General features: G+C 43.9%; 1 protein-coding gene across 1 annotated transcript in view; it reads left to right on the top strand.

The window, feature by feature from the left end:
• C10H1orf35 (chromosome 10 C1orf35 homolog) overlaps positions 1 to 23,295 on the top strand; it is a 228,809-nt gene that overhangs the window by 59,815 nt on the left and 145,699 nt on the right. Inside the window, exon 5 of the mRNA XM_069210984.1 lies at positions 11,711 to 11,793. Within this exon, the coding sequence (XP_069067085.1) occupies positions 11,711 to 11,793 (83 nt within the window). The remainder of the gene's footprint in view (positions 1 to 11,710; positions 11,794 to 23,295) is intronic.

The following is a 23,295-nucleotide window of genomic DNA, read 5'->3' as shown; positions in this document are numbered from 1 at the left end:
GGAATCCTCTCCTCCCAGGCGGGCCTCCTGTAGAACCCAAAGTTTCATTCAGAGGGTGGCGGGCCGGGCGAGATATGCATCCCGGGCTGCCCTCAATCGTCAAGATCGCCGCTCCATGCAGGATTGTGCAGGATATCCTGGGATGGCTCAGAAGCGCAGCCCATAAACCATCTTGTGTGGCCACGCACCCAGATAAGTCAATGTTGCCTTGGTTTAGGGAAAGAGCACATGCACTTTAGCACTGTTAAAGTGCCCAGAGTCCGAAAGCAAGTGAAAACAAATTCAGCAAAAAGGGGAGGAGGAAGGCAAAACGTTTGGGGGTGACCCTGCTGAAAGGGCTGTTTCCAACATGACTCCCTCCCAGCCTATAGCCAGGGTATACTAATCAATACCTTGATGGCCCAGGCATCGCTCTGTATCTGCAGTTACAAGCACGGACACTGTGAATCATGCTTAATTGAAGATATCCCTATGGGCTACCTGATGCCTACCTTAGGGTTGTGTTATGTGTAATGAAAGGAGAGTTTAAGATTGGCATGAGGTACATTAAAAAAGGACAGTGCTACAGGGTTGCAACGACTGAAGATAAAGACATAGGGCCTGATTACAACTTTGGAGGACGGTGTTAAACCGTCCCAAAAGTGGCGGACATACCACCTACCGTATTACGAGTCCATTATATCCTATGGAACTCGTAATACGGTAGGTGGTATATTCGTCACTTTTGGGACGGTTTAACACCGTCCTCCAAAGTTGTAATCAGGCCCATAGTTTCTTAGTGGCCTGATATTCACCTGTATGGAGATTTGGTTGGAACATTGTTTTTTTTTTTTTCTTCCTTCATCTTTTGTCTTTGTCCTAGTTTTGATCATTTTTATGCCACTTTGTTTTTTTCACTTGACTCATTAAAATATCATGCCTCGTTTACTTAGATTTACAAAATGTGTCTTTAATTAAGCCCAGATGTGACCATGTTCATTGACAATGCATTATTTTTTAATGAATTCATTTGAAACATGCACAGCTTTGCAACATACATTGAACGCAAATGCAATAGGCTTTCTAACGCGCAAACAAGGATTTTAAGTAGTCATGAAAAGCATATGTTCCGTTCTGCAAATGCTATGCATAGTTTTACTATGCTTTACAAGAAGCTTTTTGATGTGTTATATTCTATGATCATTTTTACACAAAATTTAACTTTGAGCAAATTGTTTGATTGAACATTCTTTAACACGTGTTTACATGTATGACGTTACCTCTGACTTGCAAGGTGGGGTTGGTATATATTCCTGAGCCAGACTACATTATTAAATACACTTTGCAGTAGCGTGACTGAGTTTTTTTTCATTGCCACCCTCAAACAAGCTGTCTGCATATTTCACGACACGCAGGCATGTACAGTTTACATAACAACATCTTCTTCTTAGATAATCAGCACTAAAAGAGACTTAAGTCTGGCCAAAATGACCTGAAAATCTACATCCCAGGTTCACCTTGTAGACACATTTATATAAACATAGTACTTGTGCAAAAGATGACGCATATTATGAACACTGGTTCCTACGTTTGTCTTTTCCATTCTACAGTCCAAGAGAGTGCATATGTTTTCTAGAGCTTTCCTTGTGTTTTGCTCTCTCCCCTTATGGTGTGTTTTCGTTCCTCCACCCCTCTCAGCCTGTCTGTAGAATCTACGGCATCCAGGATATTTTTGCTGTGGTATGGCTGAAGAGCAAACTTTAAGGGATGGTTTTGTTTTATTTCTTGCATTGCACATATTGCTTGAAAGTACAAACTTTGTAACATAGGGTTTTAATGCACTGGGGGAAAGGCATGTCACAACTTTTAGAGACCTTTAAATCTCTTCTCATTGCTAATGTCGGAGGACCAAATGAGTGAATCCTGTAGATATTAAATTAGGCCTTGGCACAAATTCCCCCTTTACATTCTGGCACTTCTTTATTCTTTTTTAATTCTGTTCAGTTTTCAGAGCGGAAACTATTTGAAAAATGAATCATGCTATTTACAAAGATTCAAAACATTAAATTCAATACACAGTTTTGAGAAACCTTAAGATGTATTTGCTTTTCTTCCAGTATGTTGAGTCTTTTATTTAACTTTTTTAAAGTAACTGTTCGCAGACAAAGATTTACAAAGCCAACATCTCGGCGTGCATATTGATTATTAGGGATTCTGGTCTTTCTTTGAACCCTGTGTGTTCTGCACAAGGATGTCATTGAATCATTATCACTTTCTAAGTCGTTTTTTGAATTAGATTGGATGACTATCTTAAACAAAATCTCAAACGTACTGACTGTATAGTATGTTTTTTTGACATTGTGAATAATCTTAAGCGTTTCTTGTTTGAGCAAACTTTTCATGGAAACTGAGATCCCTGATCAATACAAGGGGCATTGTGACACAGACTTAAAGCATAGCCAATTAATCAAAGTGCCTATCTCTTTCATGTTTCAGTGCTCTACCTATACACCAAGTATGTTCCAAATAACTGACTAATATCAAGCTTTCCAGCTTCCACAAGGTAGTCGAACTGTGGGGTTTCAATATATCATATCCAAATGACACGCAGCTTTCTTTCCATTAGGTAGATGAGACGGTAGTGGAAAGATTTCAGTGATACCTGAGCACAAAAGCAAAGTGAACACACTCCTGATAAAGCATCCTTTTCTTTGGTAATAGCCTGCACAACCAGTCATTAGGTTTTTGGTGTACCCTCCGACGACTCTCAGTAACCTGGGCATTAAGTTAGACCTTGAGCTCTCCTTCAAACCTCAGATATGACCCATCACAGGATCCTGGTTTGTGCTACTAAAATCTCTGACCTTAAAATTCCTTCTATTCCATGTTTGGGAAACTATAGTGTATGCACTCATAAGCTCTATAATAGACTATGCATATTCTTACTACCTAGGGATCTCCCTGGGCCTCATTGCAAGCTTCATTTGGTACAGAATGGGGCTGCAAGGCCGGTTCTTAATTAACCTAGGCAAAGCCTACCCCCCCACACCTCAGTCAGCTCCAGTGTCTGCCTGTAGGTCTAAAGATTACATTTAAATCCCCATTATGTTTAGAGCAATTCAGACCAAAGGGCCCGCCTACCCCAGGGCTACGATTAGGAAGTATGTTCCTAAAATATTATTCCCGTCAACCAATCAGAGCCTCCTAGTCATCCCTAAAATCCTAGTAGGGGATGCCACTTCCTTGCCTTGTTAGAGGCTAAGCAGTGGAGCTATTGTCTGTATGCTTTGAGAAAATCTACTTAAGCGTCTTTAAAAAAAAAAAAAAGCTTGAAACCTTTTCTTTGTAACTAGTGCTTTGCACGGGTTTCTTATCAATCTATGTTATAAATGCACTTTATGCTTCTCATCTTGTTTCTGTGCCCCATTTTTCTCAAAGTGGATAAGGATGGCATTTCAGTTTTGCTGTCCCAAGTTTGAAACTTTGCCTGAAGCATTGTAACTGATCAATCGCCATATGAAATTTTGTAAAGCTGTTTAAATGTGGTAGTTTGGCTGTAGTCTGTCAGTTGTGCTTGAGGTTAAACTACTTGGAGGCCAGTTTGATGGTCCAGTCTGTCTTCCCTGACAAGCACCTACTCTCATAGAATCTTGCTATGTTCTTAATTCAAACCATATCTCTTGCAGATCTCACCCAGCATACTCAACTCCCTCTAGCACCTTCCTATGATGATGTCATGTTCCCATGCTCCATCATAGCTCTCTTGAGGGAAGCTCAAGAGCCTTATTCACCCTTGGCTTGTGCCTCCCTCACTCAAGGCATATTTTCAGAAGTGCTCAAGACAAGCAGATCCTCCAGTTTTTAAAGAAGCGTATACTAGACTGTCATGACCTCCCAAACTACCGGCTCATCACTCACTTTCCCTTTATTGGCAAGATCATCAATAAGCTGTCTGTGTTCAGCTTCAATATCACAACATTGCGAACCATCTCCTGCAAGACCATCTGTCTAGCTTCAGATCACATGTCTTTAACTGGTTCTCCTCCACCTTTCCAATTGATGGTAGTTTATTCACATGGCTAGCTCCAGGTCCCAAAAGATCCCTATCACCTGCATAACCCCCATGGTTCCATATTATCTCCTGTCTTAAGCATCTACTTGGAGCTCCTTGAGACTCTGCCCGCAGATAACAGCATTAAAATTCACCAATATACAGGCTATACAAATTGTACTTAGAAGTTTGCGAACCTAACCACCATTTCAAAAATAGTTGACAAGCATATACTGTTTACAACTAAGAGTTTTCTTGAATATTGCTGCTCCTTTTAATATGATGTAATCCCCTAAGAACTGGACACGTAAGTGTCCTTTTTTGATTTCCACATATGCGCTTCCTTAACTTTTGCAATTATCTTAGTGCTTTTAGGATATATCTGTGCTTGATTTTTTTTTTACAATGTCCATGTAATAGGCCTTTCTGTTATTTGAGTTTGTTTCTTCGTAGTGATTACACATTGCGGCTCATGAATATCCATTGTACTCATATTTGTTGGACATTCTAGTATGGCAGCATTCTCTTCAGCAGCCGTTATGGTTTGTGTCCTTCTTTGATTTCTAACCAACACACTTTTTTTTAGCATATGTCACCATCTTGCCTAGATTCACCTACTCTTACCGGATACTAGAAGTAAATGTCAGGTCAGTGGATTTTTCGGGTGTCCTCTAGCTTTCTCAGACTAATTTTACAATAGAAGAACTTGGATGTATCCTTACACTTTGTTTCGGTTCATTTTTAGAATTGGGAGCTTACTAAGGCTTTGATTTCCTACATTAGCATTATAACTTTTAGAACACACATTTTGCCGATATGGGTGCAGTACTTGGATTTCACCACTTATTACCCACTATAGGGGCATTTATCTCTCACAGTCTACTTTACTGACAGTGAGTTCTATATATTTTGTTGTTATAAACGTTTTCATATTATGTGGCTTTCTTTTGGATTTGATTATTCTTTTATTGGTAAGATATTTTTTATTGATCTTTGAATTTCTTTCTAGTAACACCTATTTTTCAATTTTTTGAATGGAAGTTGATGTCCTGGATTGGTTTCTTTGATACCTAACAGTTGTTGCAAATATATTTGTTGGTGAGATTTATTTGTTACTAGTATTCTACACTTCAAGCATTTCACTGCACAGTTATTATACACATTAGGGTGCTTCTCCTTTTCTGTCATCTCTATCTAGTCAGCGGAGTGGTCCTGAGGCCTCCCCACCAGCCTCAGGACCACCCAGGACCACTCCGCTTTCCGGAGACTCCTAAAGACCTGGCTGTTCGAACAGCGATAACCCCCCCCCCTTTTTCCCCTAGCGCCTTGAGACCCGCACGGGTGAGTAGCGCGCTTTTTAAATGTTAATGATTTGATTTGATTTGATCTAGCCACATTTGGTGCTTATGTTCTGCTTCTTGATACATTGTTTGTTATGATACTGCACTAAGTAGTATTGGACGACTTCTTCTCACTTGAAGTTCCATGAGTAAATACAAGCAGTAATGTTTCTATATAACACACTTTGGTTGGTAATATGCTTTGATCTCCCTTAATGATATGATCCTCACTGGGGAAGAACAAATTTTCTTGGGGTGAACACAAGGTGTTGGGATTTTCCTGTCTCTCAAGATGTCTGATAATTTTGGACACAATACAGTTATGATGGTTATAATAGGGTATTACACTTTATACCAATTTATGAATATTGTTGGAACCTTGAAGTTTGTTGCAAGGAAATAGGTGGCAGTTGTCATTGTTGCAAAAAGCTTAAAATCAAGTTGCATCTAGAAGTTTGGACTGAACTATGGATCGTTTTTTAAATAAATATGACTGAATCTCTCTACGTGATTTATATCTATGTACTTTTGTTTTGTTGCCTATCAATATTTATTATTTATAAATAATAAATCCCTAGGGTCAATGGTCTGTGGTGTAGATACCATGTGAGCACTGGTAGCAGGGAGTAGCAACCATATGAGCACCGCTACACTCAATAAGTAATTTTTGGTACCAGACCCAATGATTATATTTCTTTAGGATGTTAGATTGTTAATACCGCATCTACCCCATTGTTTTTTCAAAAGTCTGGTCTACTTCAGTCATCCTATGCCTCAGACAATGCCTGCACCTTATCCACACCTTGATGTCTAGTGCCTATTTGAAGTTCAGCCTCACCAAGATATAATTGCCTAATTTGCTGAGAACAGCAAGCACAAACATAGAATAGCTGTTCACAACAAGCTCATTTATAATTTAGATATAATGAAGCAGAAAGTCCTGCATAGAATTAATCAGTAATAGAACATTTCCACTAAGGCAGTGCGCATTTTGTCAGGCATGAATCCATGGTAAACAAAGCAACCAGTACATAAAGTCAGTAAACACTGAACAAGTTTTTATTCTTAAACGTTTGTTCTATGTTTTAGTATTAATACCCATGTTTATGTGGACATTTAGGTTGCTCTTGTTTCCCAGAAGAAGAAGAACAATCAAGGCTTAGTACAAATCTGGGTCAATTACATTACCCTTGACAGCTTCAAACTGCAAATCTCACTGAGTGCTAACTTAGTTTTATTCAGTCTGCACATCAACCTCACTGTTGAGACTTGTTACCAAAAACAGCGCTCTGCTGCACTTGGCTAGCATTATGTTATACATACATGCTGGGACTCTTAATACCTTACAAAACAACCACTGGAACTGCTATTATGTTCCCTTGTTTCTCGTTTTCGTTTTTAATAGCATTTTTCGCTTTCTGCATTGTATTTCTGCCCCCATTGTGTATTTCTGCATTGTGTGCCCCTTCTGTAATTGTCCGTTTGCTGTGCTCGCCAGTTTTTCAGCCGGCTCTCGCTGGTCCCGTTTGCCCTGCCGCTGCGTCCCCTGCGGCCCGCCCCCCTCGGGCCCCCATTGGCCCTTCCCTCCCGCCTGCTCCACCCTCCCACATCCCCCTCTTATTGGCGGCCAGTCTGCGCCCGTCCACGCCTGGCCCTTGCCCAGCGCCAGTCCCCCTGGCCCTCGCTGCCCCGACCTCCCAAGGCACTATTACTCCTCCACAAAACTCCACGTCCTCAACCCAGGACAGCACCCTGCCTGCACCCAAGCCAACCCCCAAGCACACACACGGACCTTTCACATGTCATGCATGCCGCTTCTTCTGCACCCCCACAAACACCAACAACACTAACACGCTCCACACCAACTCCAACACACCCCACACCAACACTACCACGCTCCACACCAACACTACCACGCTCCACACCAACACTACCACGCTCTACACCAACACTACCACGCCCCACGCCAACACTACCACGCCCCACGCCAACTCTAACACGCCCCACGCCAACTCTAACACGCCCCACGCCAACTCTAACACGCCCCACGCCAACTCTAACACGCCCCACAGCAACACTAGCACGCTCCACAGCAACACTAGCACGCTCCACAGCAACACTAGCACGCTCCACAGCAACACTAGCACGCTCCACAGCAACACTAGCACGCTCCACAGCAACGCTCCACAGCAACACTAGCACGCTCCACAGCAACACTCCACAGCAACACTCCACAACAACACTAGCACGCTCCACAACAACACTAGCACGCTCCACAACAACACTAGTACGCTCCACAACATGCACCACAACAACAACAGCCCCCGCAACCACCTTAACTGCATACTCCTAACCACCTGCTCCGTTCACAAGCACCCCATCGAGCTCTGGGACCTGATCACAACACACTCCCCTGACATCGCCTTCCTCACGGAAACTTGGATGAACCCCTCATCTGAACCCGACATAGCCATAGCCATTCCAGAATGTTACAAAATCTCTTGTAGAGACCGTCTAAATAAACCGGGAGGAGGCATCGCCATCATACATAAAAGCACCATCAAGATCACCACCAACACCCACGACACCCTATACAGCGCAGAACACCTACACTTCCTAATTCACATAAACGCCAACGCCACCCTCAGAGGAACCCTCATTTACAGACCACCAGGACCTCTCCCCCCTTTCTTTGACGCCATATCTGACCCCATCAGCCCCCCATGCCCTCACCTCCACAGACTACATCCTCCTTGGTGACATCAACTTTCACCTGGAAAACAACCATGACCACAACTCCACAACCCTGCTAGATAACCTCACAAACCTAGGACTCAAACAACTGGTCATCTCACCCACTCACACAGCAGGTCACATGCTAGAGCAATTTTCACACACACCACCGAACTCCACTGGACCGATCACCCCTGCATCCATTTCTCCTTCACGAAACCCCCCACCCACTACCGACAATACACCACACCCTACCGTATGTGGGACAAGATCCCCACTGAACACCTGAACGCCAAGCTTGCACAAGCTCCTCCCTCCTCACCAGCAACCCCAGCATCGCTGCCCACAACCTCACACAATGGCTTACAACCTGCGCAGACTCCCTCGCTTCTCTGAAAAGCAACAACACCACCAGCAACATCAAGACCGCCCCCTGCTTCACCACTGAACTCCAAGCGTGAATGCTGCAAAACCAAGAAAGCTTGGTGCCAAGAACTCACCATGATCAACTTTTCCACCCTCAAAACCACCATATGCAAACACCACAAACTCATCCGAACCATCAAAAGGGCTTACTACAAAGAACGCATAGATAGTAACTCGCATAACAGCAAGGAACTCTTTACCATCATCAAAGAGCTCTCCAAACCTAAATCCTGCAACGTTGACCCCACTCACACACAAAACCTCTGCAACTCCCTCTCCAACCACTTCCACCTCAACATTTTTGACATACACAACAGCTTCATACCACCTGAACCCACCATCACCACCACTGACCCGGCCATCAACACCACATCCCCCCACTCCAACCAACTGCACACCTGGGCCCCTACCGACGATGAAGAAACTGAAAAAAACATGAACTCCATCCACGCACGCTCCCCCACAGACCCCTGCCCCCGCCACATCTTCAACAAGGCCAGCCCAATCATCGCTCCCCAGCTTTGCACCGTAATCAACAGCTCTTTCGATGCCGCCACCTTCCCAGACTCCTGGAAGCACGTCGAAGTAAACACACTCCTCAAAAAACCCAAAGCAGACCCGGAAGACCTCACAAACTACCGCCCCATTTCTCTTCTCCCCCACCAAGGTCGCTGAGAAGATAGTGAACGCCCGCCTGTCTCACTTCCTAGAGGAAAACAACGCACTCAACGCCTCCCAGTCTGGATTCCGCAAGAACCACAGCACTGAGACTGCCCTCATCGCCTGCACTGACGACATCAGAACCAGAGTTAACGAGGGCGAGACCGTCGCACTCATCCTCCTGGACCTCTCTGCAGCTTTCGTCACTGTTTGCCACCAAATCCTCCGCACGCGCCTTTTCTGACGCAGGAATCCGACACAAGGCCCTGGACTGGCTCACCTCCTTCCTCGCCGAAAGACCCAGAAAGTTTGCCTCCCTCCCTTCCATTCCCCAGCCACCAAGATCTTCTGCGGGGTCCCCCAAGGGTCCTCCCTCTGCCCTACCCTCTTAAACATTTACATGGCCCCGCTCGCCAACATCCTCCGCCCTCACTGAATCACCATCATCTCGTACGCAGATGACACCCAGCTCGTCATCTCCCTCACCAGGAACCCCACCACCGCCAAGACAAACCTCCACGCCAGACTCCACGACACCGCCAAATGATTGACAGCAAGCCACCTCAAACTCCACTCCAACAAAACAGAAATCATCATCTTCGGCCCCAACAAGACAGTATGGGATGACTCCTGGTGGCCCATCGCCCTAGGATCACCCCCAACACCCTCCACCCACGCATGCAGTCTCTGCATCATCTTAGACTCATCTCTCTCCATGGCCCTGCAAATCAACTCCATAACTTCCTCCTGTTTCAACACCCTTTGCATGCTACGAAAGACCTTCAAATGGATCCCCATAGAAACCAGGAAAACCGTCCCCCATGCGCTCATCAGCAGCAGACTAGACTACGGAAACGCCCTCTACGCTGGTACCACAGCCAAACTTCAGCAGAAACTCCAGCGAATCCAGAACGCAGCTGCACGTCTCATCCTGAACCTCCCACGCCATGAACACCTCTCCACCCATCTCAGATCCCTTCACTGGCTACCCATCATCAAAAGGATCATTTTTAAAATCCTCATCCACGCCCACAAATCCCTCCACAACACTGGACCAACCTACCTCAACGAACAAGTGAACTTCCACACACCCACTTGTCTCCTCTGCTCTGCTGATCTCGCCACAGTCCCCCGCATCCAACGCACCACCTCCGGAGGCATATCCTTCTCCTACCTTGCCTCCAAGACCTGGAACTCCATCCCCACCAACCTACGCAAAACCCAGGACCTCCTGACTTTCAGAAAACACCTCAATACATGGCTTTTTGAGCAGTAAATCAGCATCCCTCACCCCCCTCCCCCAGGGCCTTGAGACCCTACCGGGTAAGTAGCGCACTTAATACATTTTTTGATTGATTGGTTGATAAAGCAGTTTAGGAATAGGGGGCCCCACTTGGTATTTCCATATATAGCAGAAACACTCAGAGAAAGGTGAATGACAGGCTACATCCATTATGAAAGCACTCTGGCCACAAACTAAAATAAAGGCCAGGCAAGGTAATAAAATGCAATGTTAAGAACAAAAGAACTGTTGAGCATGAAATATGAAACAAAAACAATGATAAAAGCAGGACAAATATGGAGCTAGTGATAAGATGAAGTATACATAAAAACATGTGATGTAGATCTTTTACCCAATCATCTTCACTTTCCCTTTTCTATGCGGGTTCAGAACACTCTCTGGATAATAAGGGCAGCCCTTTGTATGATTTGCAGTAATGATAAAATTTCAGCGATTCATTTATTACAGGGAACAGGAAATTTTCCCTACCATTATTCTCCTCATCATCCTGCTGGTTTGTGAATTCTTCATTTCTGTTCCATAGATACCGTGACCACAAATCTTTGCTTCATTTTGGTGAAGCAACAGGGCACATCCAATGTTAGAAGCACTGACTAATCCACCAAAGTGTGGTGAAGGTAGTATTTAAGTTAGATACGCTCAACATATTTTGATGGTGAAAATAATATTACATTAATTTGTAAAACACTTTGGGAACAGGCAGCTCTCTGGACTCCCCCTGCGCTCCCCACCAGTTAAATTCCATCCAAAGTGTCATGGCCAGGGTGGCCATATACACCATTAAAACTGCCTTCTAAACTTTTCCAGGGGTGAAAAAACTGTTTAGAAAGGCTACTTGATCAAGCACTGCAAGTATGGAAAAAGTTGTTTATATAATCTTTTGTGTCGATTTCCTCACCAACTGCTTGATTGGAGGGTTGGTAAGCAGAAAGCACTGGACGTTATTTGTTTAGGTAGAATAGCCTAATTAACTGTGCATCTACAACTAGAGATTATAAAGTAATACTCTGACAAAATGTAATACAATTTAATAAAGCTGTAAAGTAGAGCCATACATCATCACGATTATGTAGAGGAAGCCTTTGTTCTAAATATAGTGTAGTAGTTTTTGGGTTGCTAGATTGTAGGACTCATATTGCAAATGAAGTGCCTTTTCATATACCTATGACCAGCCTGACTCCTCCTAATATGACTGTACCATTTTCTTTTTTAATTTAGGATCTGGCTGAGGTCTGCAAACGTGAAGGAGTCGAACGAGATGAGAAAGATGTTGACAGAGTTCTAGGGTTGGGAAGTTCAAGGTACAGTTAATTTCCGTTACAGAACTGCTGTAAGACACATATGTAAGACTTTCCCGTCAATAAAGTAAACTCAGATCAAATAAATAGGGACTGTTCTGCAAACAATACTGAGATGAAATTCACTTATACAACTGTGTATTAGTTAGAATTACATTTAATTTTGTGTACAGTTGCAGAATTACGATTAACAATGAACTTTGTATTTGTAACACTTCCAAATCCAGCAGGTTATTGTGTTAATTGACAAAAGGTGAGATATGATTGCTTTTTCAGATGAACGGACATCACGGTTACAATCAAAAACTTACAAAATTACTGAATTTAGCCAACCGTAACTCCCATGATACCCTGTCGATGTCCACACCAACTATCTCACATGTGATAGATCATCTCAATACTTATGGCATCTTATATCATCATTGACAAAAACATAATTGACAAAAACATGGTCCCATGAACCATGCACCTAATTGGGATATCATCAGAGTATTTCCCATGTGCAGCTCTTGAGCCAAAACTCTGAAGTTTAATATTTCTTCTCTCGAGTTACTGTTTGTTAAATGGGTTTAGAGTTTGAAAGAATTTTCCAAATAACATTTTGTATGCAGTACAGTCTATCATCCATGTCTGAAGTGGCTAGATTGTGACAAATCTTTCATTAAAATGGGCTGTACTCTCATAAACCAAAAGTGTAAAGATGCTTAATAAGTCTTTTAGGAGTTGTGTCTTGATGTTACGGTAAGAGCTATTGTAGGTATTAACTAAAAGGAAGGAAGAGGGTTTCCAATGGCAGCCGGACTACCAATATGAAATAATAAGTGACCACAGCTCACAACCATTGTACAAGAAAATGTCCCTTGCCTCGGAGGATCTACACATTTTTGACCCTTTCAATTGCTTCTGGGTAAGAGCCTGACAACCTTGGTACTTACCATCTAGATCCCATTTTCCTGAACATATACCATATTTTCCAGCAAGTTCCCTAGTGTCAGTCTTCTCCATTGTTCTGCTTCACCCTCCCACATTGCGTGAACACAAAAATAAACCATTGAATGTTCCAGAAAGGTTTGAATTAATGTGGACCGTCACAGGATATTAATTGTTCGATGGCATGTGTGGCTGTAAATACAATAACAAAGTAACAGATAGCAAGCATTACATCTACGACTTATTCAGTGACACAAAACATGACTTATTCTTCATAACAAAATCATGGTTGGGAGATGACTTGGCTCCAGTGTTGCATGAAGCCGTTCCTCCGGGCTGTCAAACTATCTCACAAAATCGTATAGGCAAAAGAGGAGGGGAACTAGCTGTTCTATACAAGCATACAATAAATCTCTGCAAAACAGACAACATTTCCATCCAAAGTTGTGAGGCCCTCATATAGATGCAACCCTTCACCAACTTCCTCCTGTAATTCCTCCTCCTTTGCAGACTACCATTTAGCAATGCAACAATCTCAGACATGTTTTTAGATACAGTTTCAAACCATATAACACTGTATTCCAACCTATGCATTCTTGTGGACCTAAACATTTGGTTTGGAAAACCCAATATGCCCCATTCTGGTCACACTGAACCTACATCAGATTGTACACAATCCCACACACATAGCTGGACACATCCTAGACTTAATTTTTGAGAATCCAGAACTAGTTACCTTTCAAAGGATTACTCCAGTCACATGGCCAAACCACCATGTAGTAGCTTTCCAACATAAAACTCCACAAATCAATACTCCCAAGACCACTTTACATGCATCCACCTATCAACCTTGGAACAAACGCAACTTTAAATACTAACAAACACAACTAACACCTAACACAGATCTTAACACAAATTCTGTTGAAAACCTTTGAGTGGCTACAGGAAGCTTTCGATATCCTAATACCATTAAGAACAACAAAACAGGAGAAAGGAAAACAAACACCTTGGAGAAATATTGAACTAAAAAACTAAAAAAGATGAAACAGCACATCAGAAAGCTGCAACACACCTGGCTCAAAACAAACAACAATCAAGACAAACTTTGCTTACGCAAACTTAACAGAATATACAAATCAACAATCAAAAAAAGCAAAAAAACAAAAAAAAGTACTATTGAGAGAGAATTCAAAATGCTAAATATACAAATTTTATAAAATTCTTACCGAATTTCTTAAACCTAAATGCACGGAAGTAACTCATCCCATTACTCAAGAATTCACAGACAGACTGCCAAATCATTACAAAACCAAAGCAGACATGTTAGAAATGGGGTCTTTGGTTGGCAGTCAGGTTACCCCCTGTCCAAGCAAGGACCCTCACTCTAGTCAGGGTTAGTCACACACAATCCAAATTATCCTGTGCCCACCCTCTGGTAGCTTGCCACTGAGCAGTCAGGCTTAACTTAGAAGGCAATGTGTAAAGTATTTGTGCAATAAATCATACAATACCACCATATAGCATTACCAAAATACAACACACAGTGTTTAGAAAAATATTTAATATTTATCTTGATAAATGCAGGTCGAAACGATCAAAGATGCAATAAGTAAATATTGAGATATCACTGAAAAGTGATTTAAAGTATCTTGAGTCTTTTCAAAACAAGTAAATGTCTCTTAAAAACAATAAAGGTCTCTTGCAAGCACAAAGTACCTGGTTCGCGTTCAAAATCTCTGCATGGTACCACAGAGGAGGCGATGTGTGGAAAACTGGGAGGTGTGCGTTGGTTTTTACCCCTTCGCACACCGACTTGCGTCGTTATATTCCACGCAGGGGAAGACTTTGCGTTGATTTCCGGTGGGCGGACTTGGTTCCTCTTTGGGTTGCAGGGGTTTCTGGCTCCCCGGGGACCGTGCGTGGAATCCCGGGCTTGCGGAGCTAAGTCACAAGCACTGCGTCGATCCAGTGGGCGTTGCGTGGAAATGTCTCCCGCACGGCAGGCGCTGCGTCGATTCCTCTCTGGAAGTCGGCTGCGTCGTTCCGGGTCGGCTGTGCATCGATCCGGTGGGCCGTGCGTCGAAGGTCCGGTCACAAGGCAGGCGGCGCATTGATCTTCTCCTTGCGAAGTTGCGCTGCGTCATTCCGGTTCGGCGTGCAGTGAATTTCTCACCGCAGGGCAGGGTGTGCGTCATTTTTAGCAGGCTGTGCGTTTAATTTTCGCCGAACAAGGAGTCCAGTTGCAGGAGTGAAGTCTTTTTGGTCCTGAGACTTCAGTGAACAGGAGGCAAGCTCTATCCAAGCCCTTGGAGAGCACTTCTCAGCGTAGCCAGGGAGCAGCAGGGCAGCAGGGCAGCAGGAAGGCAGCAGTTCTTGTCAGAAAAGCAGTCCCATTGAGTCCTTTGGGCAGCCAGGCAGTTCCTCTTGGCAGGTCTGGATCACGGATTCTTCAACAGCAGGTTTCTTGTCTAGAAGTGTCTGTGAGTGTCTACCCCAAGAACTGTCTAAAGTCTGTGGTTTTGGGTCCTCTTCTTTAACTCATTTTGGCCTTTGAAGTAGGCCTACTTTAAAGGAAAGTCTCTCTTGTTTGTAAAATCCTGCCTTGCCCAGGCTAGGCCTCATACACACACCAGCGGGTTTGAGTCTGCATTGTGTGAGGGCAGTCACAGCCCTTTCAGGTGTGAGTGACCACTCCTCCCCTGACTCCTAGCACAGATGGGTCATCAGAATATGCAGGCCACAACCCAGCCCCCTTTGTGTCGCTGTCTGGAGAGAGGTGCAAACAGCCCAACTGTCAAACTAACCCAGACAGGGAATCCACAAACAGGCAAAGTCACAAAAATGGTTCAAGCAAGAAAATGCCCACTTTCTAAAAGTGGCATTTTCAAACACTCATTCTCAAAATCAACTTTACTAAAAGATGTATTTTTAAATTGTGAGTTCAGATGTCCCAAACTCCACATGTCTAACTGCTCCCAAAGGGAAGCTACACTTTAATCACGTTTAAAGGCAGCCCCGAGGTTAACCTATGAGAGAGATAGGCATTGTAACAGTGAAAATCAAATTTGGTAGTATTTCACTGTCAGGACATATACAACATATTAGAATATGCCCTACCTTAACCATACACTGCACCCTGCCCATGGGGCTACCTAGGGCCTACCTTAGGGGTGTCTTACATGTAGGAAAGGGAAGGGTTAGGCCTGGCAAGTGGGTACACTTGCCAAGTCGAATTTACAGTTTAAAACTGCACCCACAGACACTGCAGAGGAAGGTCTGAGACATGATTACAGGCCTACTAGTAGCATTTGATTTACCGGCCCTGGGCACCTTTAGTGCACTTTACTAGGGACTTACTAGTAAATCAAATATGCCAATCATAGATAAACCAATTAACAGTACAATTTACACAGAGAGCATATGCACTTCAGCACTGGTTAGCAGTAGTAAAGTGCTAAGAGTTCAAAAGCCAACAAAACCCGGTCAGAAAAGATAGGTGGAAGGAGGCAAAAAGTTTGGGGATGACCCTGCAAAAAGGTCCAGGTCCAACAAGACACATTAGACTTCTATTTAAAACAAAGAAAAAACACCAGCATTAACCCATTTCCAAATAACCCCTCTAACAGTAGACCAATCCACCCTCTGCACTCCTTTGAAAAAAATATAACAAAGTAAATTTATGGATCTAGTCCAAGCAAGCAGGCCTTCTGACTGCTCTTCTCACTCTTGTCCACCACATATTTTCAGGAACATTCATTTATCTACCTCTGCTGCCACACCATTCAGAAGAATCATCAATAATTCTTTAGCTACAGGAATTTTTCCAGGAGACCTAAAAAAAAAAAAGGCATACATACGCCCATTATTAAAGAAAACAAACTTGGATCTGCAGGACCCCAACAACCACAGACCAATTACAAATGGACTTTTCCTGGGCAAACTGATAGAAAGGGCAGCATTTGCCAAGATGTTAAAATTCATTAAAGAGAACTCCATACTTTCAGACTAAGAAACTGGATTCCCTCCAGGAAGAGCCACAGAATCTACCCTTGTTGCTGTCTGGGATGACTTTAAAAACACAATAGACCGCAGTGGAGTTGCTGCACTACTTCTCTTGGGCCTCTCAGCTGCCTTTGACACAGTTGAGCATGAAACCATAATACAAAGACTCAACGAAGCTGGCACACAGGGAGCTGCTCTCGTCTGGATCACATCCTACCTTCAAAATGTTATTCATACTCCCACTTTCTCATCCGAGCTGTATTTCACAAAAGCAAGGGTTTTTCAAGGCACAATCATCTCACCCATGCTTTTCAAATTTCAGCTCGCATGCTAGAACAATGCAGATGAGACACAAATGCTCTTTAACCCCTTAGCTGCTGGGCCTTTTCCCCCCCAGTGCTGAGCCCTTTTTTGGCTATTTGGGGTAGTTCGCGCTTAGGGCTTCATAACTTTTTGTCCACATAAGCTAACCACGCCAAATTTGCGTCCTTTTTTTCCAACATCCTAGGGATTCTAATGGTACCCAGAGTTTGTGGTGTACCCTGGAGGAGACCAAGAAAATAGCCAAAATACAGTGAAAATTTAGTTTTTTCCAAAAAAATGGGAAAAAAGGGCCGCCGAAGAAGGCTTGTGGTTTTTTCCCTGAAAATGCCATCAACAAAGGGTTTCTGGTGCTGAAATCACTATCTCCCCACCTTTCAGGAACGGGCAGACTTGAATCAGAAAACCACATTTTCCAACACAAATTTGGCATTTTACTGGGACATACCCCATTTTTACTATTTTTGGTGCTTTCAACCTCCTTCCAGTTAGTGACAGGAATGGGTGTGAAACCAATGCTGGATCCCGGAAAGCTAAACATTTCTGAAAACTAGACAAAATTCTGAATTCAGCAAGGGGTCATTTGTGTAGATCCTACAAGGTTTTCCTACAGAAAATAACAGCTGAAATAAAAAAATATTGAAATTGAGCTGAAAACAACAGCCATTTTTCTTTATGTTTTACTCTGTAACTTTTTCCTGCGATGTCAGATTTCTGAAAGCAATATACCGTTTTGTCTGCTAGACTCTTCTGGTTGCGGGGATATAAAGGGCTTATAGGTTCATCAAGAACCCTAGGTACCCAGAGCCAATAAATGAGGTGCACCCTGCAGTTGGTTTTCATTCTATACTGGGTATACAGCAATTCATTTGCTGAAATATGAGGAGTGAAAAAGAGGTATCAAGAAAACCTTTGCATTTCCAAAATGGGATCAAGATAAGGTTTTGAGGAGCAGTGGTTATTTGCACATCTTTGAATTCCGAGGTGCCCATACTAGCATGTGAATTGCAGGGCATTTCTCAAATAGACGTCTTTTTTACACACACTCTTATATTTGGAAGGAAAAAATGTAGAGAAAGATAAGGGGCAATAACACTTGTTTTGCTATTCTATGTTCCCCCAAGTCTCCCGAAAAAAATGATACCTCACTTGTGTGGGTAGGCCTAGCGCCCGCGACAGGAAATGCCCCAAAACACAACGTGGACACATCACAGAAAACAGAGCTGTTTTTTGCAAAGTGCCTACCTGTAGATTTTGGCCTCTAGCTCAGCCGGCACCTAGGGAAACCTACCAAACCTGTACATTTCTGAAAACTAGAGACCTAGGGGAATCCAAGATGGGGTGACTCGCGGGGCTCGGACCAGGTTCTGTTACCCAGAATCCTTTGCAAACCTCAAAAAGTGGCTAAAAAAACAAGTTTTCCTCACATTTCGGTGACAGAAAGTTCTGGAATCTGAGAGGAGCCACAAATTTCCTTCCACCCAGCGTTCCCCCAAGCCTCCCGATAAAAATGATACCTCACTTGTGTGGTTAGGCCTGGTGCCTGCGACAGGAATAGATCACACAACGGTCAATGTTGGTCCTTACGTGAGGCAGCTGTTGACCCTGGGGTGATCCATTCCTGACACAGACACTAGGTGTAGGCACTCAAGTGGGGTAGTGTTTTTATCAGGACAGGTGAGGAGTCACTGGGTGGTAGGAATATTGTGGATCCCAGCATATTCCTGTAGTTTGTGTGACAGAAATGCGAGAAAAATTTAGTTTTTTTTCAACATTTCAGCTTTGCAGGGTATTCTGGGTAAGAAAACTTTGGGGAAGCCACACAAGTCACACCTCTGTGGACTCCCCCGAATGTCTAGTTTCCAGAAATGTTTGGGTTTAGTGTGTTTCTCTATATGGCCGCCGAATCCAGGACCAAAAACACAGGTGCCTGCCTTACAAAACCAGTTTGTTTTGCCATGGATAATTTTGATGTCTCCACAATATGATTTGGGTGGTGGAATTTGGGGCTGAACTAAATTGGGGAGCTCCCAAGAGAGCACTCTCTCTCTGCTTGCCGCCGCATTCACCTGCTCTCTGGGTTGACCTAACCCACTATTACCCAGTTGCACAAACAGCTTGCGAAGGGACAGCAGGACTGTCCTCATCACCTCCCTCATAATGTACTGGAAGAGGAGTTATCGAATGGGACTCCTCTGACTGAAAAATCACTCCCAGAGTCTGCGCCATTGTCCTATCCCTCAGATGCTGTCTCAGTATCTGATGTCTCAGTCTCTGATCCTATGTCAGAGCGGTCCTCTATAACCCGAGTGTAGGCAGCAGTCATGCATCAAGATGCCATCTCTGCTATTGGCTAAACTGTTGCTCTAAAACACTAGCCTACGTAGACAGTCACAAAATCGATGGTGTGTGAGATACGTGCAACAGTAGAGGCCACCTTACCTGCGCTTCTTCCCTCAATCAGCACGTACTTTCAAGACACTCAAAAAACACCTTGTCACATACCATTCGTCACAGTCTTTAGCACCTCCTGCGCCCAGTCCAACAATCATTATTGGTGCTCCCACTCCCTCCTCCTCGGATTCCCTCATTACCACCCAGCAAAAGTGCCCTTCATCTCTCCATAGACTTTGCTAATGTACTCAGCTATTTACATAAAATACAGATTTGCTCTTTGCAGTAGGCATATAAACCTTCTGCGCTTCTTTATGGCACTAAAACTGCCACTAGACAAGTCGGACCCTTTTCCCCCCCAGGGAAACCACACACATATTGACAAAAGTGATATATATATGACAGCCAATCACCTGAAACTCAACTCAAGCAAAATCGAAATAATCCTCTTGGGCCCACACAAAAACACCTGGGACCCCTCATGGTGGCCCACCACGCTAGGCCCTGCACCCACCCCCGCCAACCACGCACGCAACCTCAGCATCATCCTAGACTCCTCCCTCTCGATGACCCAACAAATCAACGCTCTCACCTCCTCATGCTTCAACACACTCCGTATACTGAAAAACATTCAAATGGATCCCCACAGAGACCAGAAAAACTGTCACTCACGCACACATCAGCAGCAGGCTTGATTACGGAAACGCCCTCTACGCCGGCACCACTCTAAAACTCAAGCGCAAACTACATGCATCTAGAACTCAGCAGCACGACTCATCCTCGACCTCCGCCGACACGAACACATCTCTCCACACCTCAAATCCCTCCACTGGCTCCCCATTGACAAAAGGATCACCTTCAAGATCCTCATCCTCGCACACAAATCACTCCACAACACAGGCCCTACCTACCTCAACGAGAGTCACCTTCCACACCCCCACACGAAACGTCCGCTCAGCTGACCTCTCTCTCGCCTCTGTCCCCCGCATCAAACACACCACCACCGAGGGCAGATCCTTCTCCTACCTTGCACCCAAAACCTGGAACGCCCTCACAACCCACCTTCGCAAGACCCAAAACCTACTTCTTTTCAGGAAGGGCCTCAAAACCTGGCTTTTCGAACAGTGAACCTCCCAGCCCCTTTCCCTCCCCCCGCCCCCCCCCAAGCGCCTTGAGACCCTCACAGGTGAGTAGCACACTCTATAAATCTCTTTGGTATATATAGATCTACCTCTATATATATATATATATATCTATGTACATAGATATATCTATAGATATATCCATGTACATAGATATATCTATCTACATAGATATATAAATATAGATCTATATATAGATCTATTTTTTTTAGTTGTTGTATGGTTTCCTTGGGGGCCAAAATGGCCCCCAGGGAAACCCTACAACATCTAAAAAAAAAAATTGCCCCCACAGGGGGTCACCCTGCCCACGGGCGACCCCCTGTCATTTAATTTTTTTTTAAATTATTTAAAAAAAAACAAAAAAACAATCCCCTGGGGGGGGGGGGGGGCGCAATCGCGCCCCCCCTCCCCCCAGGGGGCACCTACCTTTTTTTTTTTTTTATTAATTATGCCCCACGGGGGGGGGCGGCCCGTTTTCCGAGGGGGCCGCCCCCCCAAAGTGAAATCCCTGGCGTCTAGTGGTGTTTCCTGGCCCCCGATCGCAGCTGTGCTGCGATCGGGGGCCAGGAAACACTTTGAGAAGGCCTCGTAAGAAAGGGGAGACTCTCCCCTTTCTTACGAGGCCTTCCCGAACGTGAGAAAGGCCGTTTTCCCCATCAAAGCAGGAAGCGGCCGCAAGGCTGCTTCCTGCTTTGATGGGGAAAACACCTTTGCAACGTCAGCGCGCCGCGAGGCGCGCTGACGTCACAAAGGGGCGGGTGGGGGGGCGGGGGGAGACACGGAAGCTTCCGTGTCTCCCGGGGGGGGGTTTAAAAAAAATAATAAATCCTCGGGTGCGACGCACCCGAGGATTTATTGATACCCTTCCTGGTGTCGGCCACTGGTCGTGACCCGCACCAGGGAGGGTGTGTGGGCGTCGGCCAGTGGCCGACGCCCGCACCTAACAGGTTAAGTTGAAATTCCCCAAAGACATTGAAAACTCACAAGTCGTTAGTTGCCTCAGAGCTGTTGATCAGTGGATGACATGGAGCCATCTCAAACTGAATGCTTTCAAGACGCAAATACTCACATGTGGCATTTGGAAAAATTATGACCCACTCTTCGCCTGGCCAGACGATCTGGGACCAACTCCTGAAGTAGCTAAGGAAGTATGAAACCTTGAAATTACCATGAACTACAAGTTAACAATGAATACCTAAGTGGATAAATTAGCAAGATCAAACTTCATCACCATGAAAACTCTGACACACATCTTCCCCCACATGCCTCGAAACGTCTACTCACCCATTCACTATGGCAAGTCATATTTTATCAGGTCGAGCTATTTTTAGGACCTACTAGTTGACAAAGAACAGGTGTTCTGGTCAGTCAGAAAGTGAAGGAGGCCTTTAAATCTTATTCTTGTCACATGTATTCTGTGTTCAGAGACAGAGGTCAAAAGTCAGTTTGTCTTACAATTAATGTTCCTTCTGACTGCAGAGTTCCAGGATTTTGTCAGTTTTTTGCCTAACCCACAACATTTAAAAAGCTAAGTCAACTATATGTATGTATGTATGTATGTATTGAGTATTTATAAAGCGCATTCCGGCCCGAGGGCATCGAAGCGCTAACTGGGAGAGGCAGAGTCAGCTAACAAGGGGACTCCAAGACTTATTGCGGAAAAAGCCAAGTCTTGACCAGTCTCCTGAATTTTAGATAATTGTGTTCTTGCCTTAAATCCAATGGTACTGAGTTCCAAATTTTAGCAGCCGCAATGGTAAACGCTCTATCTCCCCACTTCGCCTTCTTAGTGCGGGATGTTTGAATTCGATAGGCAGAGGCAGATCGCAACAGCCTATTGGGCCTGTACCATTGCAGCTTAGTGGTTAGGGCTTTAGGCCCAATCCCATGGACAGCCTTGTGAGTGATGCAGAGAGCCTTGAAAGAGAGCCGCTGGGCTACCGGAAGCCAATGTAAATCTCTAAGGCACCTCTTAGCAGAGGCCCCACGAGGCAGTTTCAATAATAGCCTAGCCGCAGTGTTTTGTATCAACTGTAGCTGTAACTATACAAACATTTCTAAATATATTTCAGTATTCATGAAAGCCTATTGTTTGTACTTCAGTGTGATATAAAAATAGGATGCAAACACATCAGAACACTTTACTTGGTGATGTGCAAAGAATAAATGTTTTCTGAAACCCAATTATCACAGATTTGTTAATACATTATATCATTTTATCAGTAAAGCTGCAAGTTAGTGGGAAGGTTTTTGAACATTTCATGGAAATTTTCTATCTGTAAATGACAGTGTGTGACTACATCATGCTTTAGTAATATATTTATTAAAATGAGTGCTTAAACATAAACCTAGAAACATTAATGCCGTCATAGCAATGCTGTTAGTAAGCTAAGCGGGAAGTAATGGATCATGTGGCCCCTATAAGTGGGCTACATTCTTTTTATACATGGAGCAAATGTTAAGTCCATTTAATCAATTAAAGAAGTTATTTTGTACAGCAGAAAGGCTGAGCTCACACGTTTAAAGGTACACTCGTGAGAATGAAGGAAAAGGTAAAGATAAATATTTGACTTGGGTCACACAATTGAGACCTATTTACGGGTCAAGTACATTATTATAGTTATGGTTGAGTAGATTATTCAAGATACTTGACTTGCAGATCTAGTAAAATCTTTATGATTTTTTGATGCCTGCTCCATCTGGAATTTCCACACAA

The sequence above is a fragment of the Pleurodeles waltl genome, chromosome 10 (genome assembly GCF_031143425.1).
Source record: "Pleurodeles waltl isolate 20211129_DDA chromosome 10, aPleWal1.hap1.20221129, whole genome shotgun sequence".
NCBI classification, from domain to species: Eukaryota; Metazoa; Chordata; class Amphibia; order Caudata; family Salamandridae; genus Pleurodeles; species Pleurodeles waltl.
The sequence above is the reverse complement of the archived record's forward strand: the minus strand, read 5'-3'. Positions and strand labels throughout refer to the sequence as shown.